Here is a 1,434-nt window from a genome sequence, read left to right as displayed (position 1 = left end):
TTGTAGGAGGCGAGGTAGTGCTGGTAAAAGGTACACCATACTTACTCTGCAGTAAAGCATTAAGTTCAACTTGTAATCCATACACACCAACTTGTATCAAGTCTTTGACTTCCTCTGACTCCAGCTCAGTTATACCAATGATTCTCTTGTGGAAACTATCGATGAGAACCTTCTTGTTTCAAACATTAATTATACTTACTCTGCAGTAGAGCATTGAGTTCAACTTGTAACCCATGAACACCAACTTGTATCAAGTCTTTGACTTCCTCTGACTCCAGCTCAGTCATACCAATGATTCTCTTGTTGAAACTATCAATGAGAACCTTCTTGTTTCAAACATTAATTATACTTACTCTGCAGTAGAGCTTTGAGTTCAACTTGTAACCCATGAACACCAACTTGTATCAAGTCTTTGACTTCCTCTGACTCCAGCTCAGTTATACCAATGATTCTCTTGTAGAAACTATCGATGAGAACCTTCTTGTTTCAAACATTAATTATACTTACTCTGCAGTAGAGCATTGAGTTCAACTTGTAATCCATGCACACCAACTTGTATCAACTCTTTGACTTCCTCTGACTCCAGCTCAGTCATACCAATGATTCTCTTGTTGAAACTATCAATGAGAACCTTCTTGTTGTCAGCCTCCTTATGAAGACCCTGGGAAAAGTAGAATTGAATGGAAATAGTTTAATTTATATTTAACAATAACACAAAGTATACGATAAAATAATATAGAACGAACTTTCTGGGAGGAACCAACTTGGGCTAAAATTAGAGTGAAAGCGGTGACATAGAACTGAGAATAAAAAGTTATGATCTTTGCTCTCAGCTTCACTCTGTTTTTGTCTTAGAGGAACAAAATTAGAGAGCCCTAAGAAAGTAGGGATAGTTACTGTTATACCTATGCTGACACCATGTTTGTTTTTATTATTTGTAAAAATATGTCATACGATAGAGAAATTTAATTTAACTGGGAGACTAAATGGGACAATTTTCTCAAATGTTACTTCACTCGCCTGCACGCCAGCCTAGTTAGCGCGTTTGCCTCGTAAGCGCTAGGCCGCGGGTTCGATTCCCGCCAGTGGCGGATTTTATCCTGATCGGATGTTTCTTTTCGCTTCCTTCTCTCTTCGATTTCGGGACCATAAGACCTTAGTAGTTAGAGTTCCCCCTATCAAACCTCTTTAAGAAAAAAGAAAGAAAGAAAACCTACCTGCAGACTTTGCAGATACTCGGCCATGTCATTAGGATCTTCACTCATTGGAGGAGGTTCATTCAGGATAGACTTCATACTCTCGATAGATTTCATTTCAGTGGCAAATTCGTTACGGACCAGGTTCAATTCCTCCAGAGTAGAGTCCACGGTTTGACTCCTCCTCTGGGCACGCTTCTTGAGATCTTTGAGTCGGCGCTCTACGTTCTTCACCTGA

At 39.5% G+C, this 1,434-nt stretch overlaps 1 protein-coding gene across 1 annotated transcript; it reads right to left on the bottom strand.

The window, feature by feature from the left end:
- Positions 1–353: 353 nt before the first annotated feature.
- On the bottom strand, positions 354–1,427 carry LOC113473025 (the record flags this gene model as incomplete). The annotated part of the gene is made up of 3 exons (XM_026832793.1): positions 1,218–1,427; positions 508–661; positions 354–422 (listed from the first exon to the last, which is right to left on the bottom strand). Coding segments are annotated over exons 1-3 (319 nt in total), but the record flags the coding sequence as incomplete, so codon positions are not given.
- Between the last annotated feature and the right edge of the window lie 7 nt (positions 1,428–1,434).

Source organism: Diaphorina citri, unplaced genomic scaffold, assembly GCF_000475195.1.
Source record: "Diaphorina citri unplaced genomic scaffold, Diaci psyllid genome assembly version 1.1 scaffold12778, whole genome shotgun sequence".
Taxonomy (NCBI): Eukaryota; Metazoa; Arthropoda; class Insecta; order Hemiptera; family Psyllidae; genus Diaphorina; species Diaphorina citri.
This window is presented reverse-complemented; position numbering and strand designations above follow the sequence as displayed.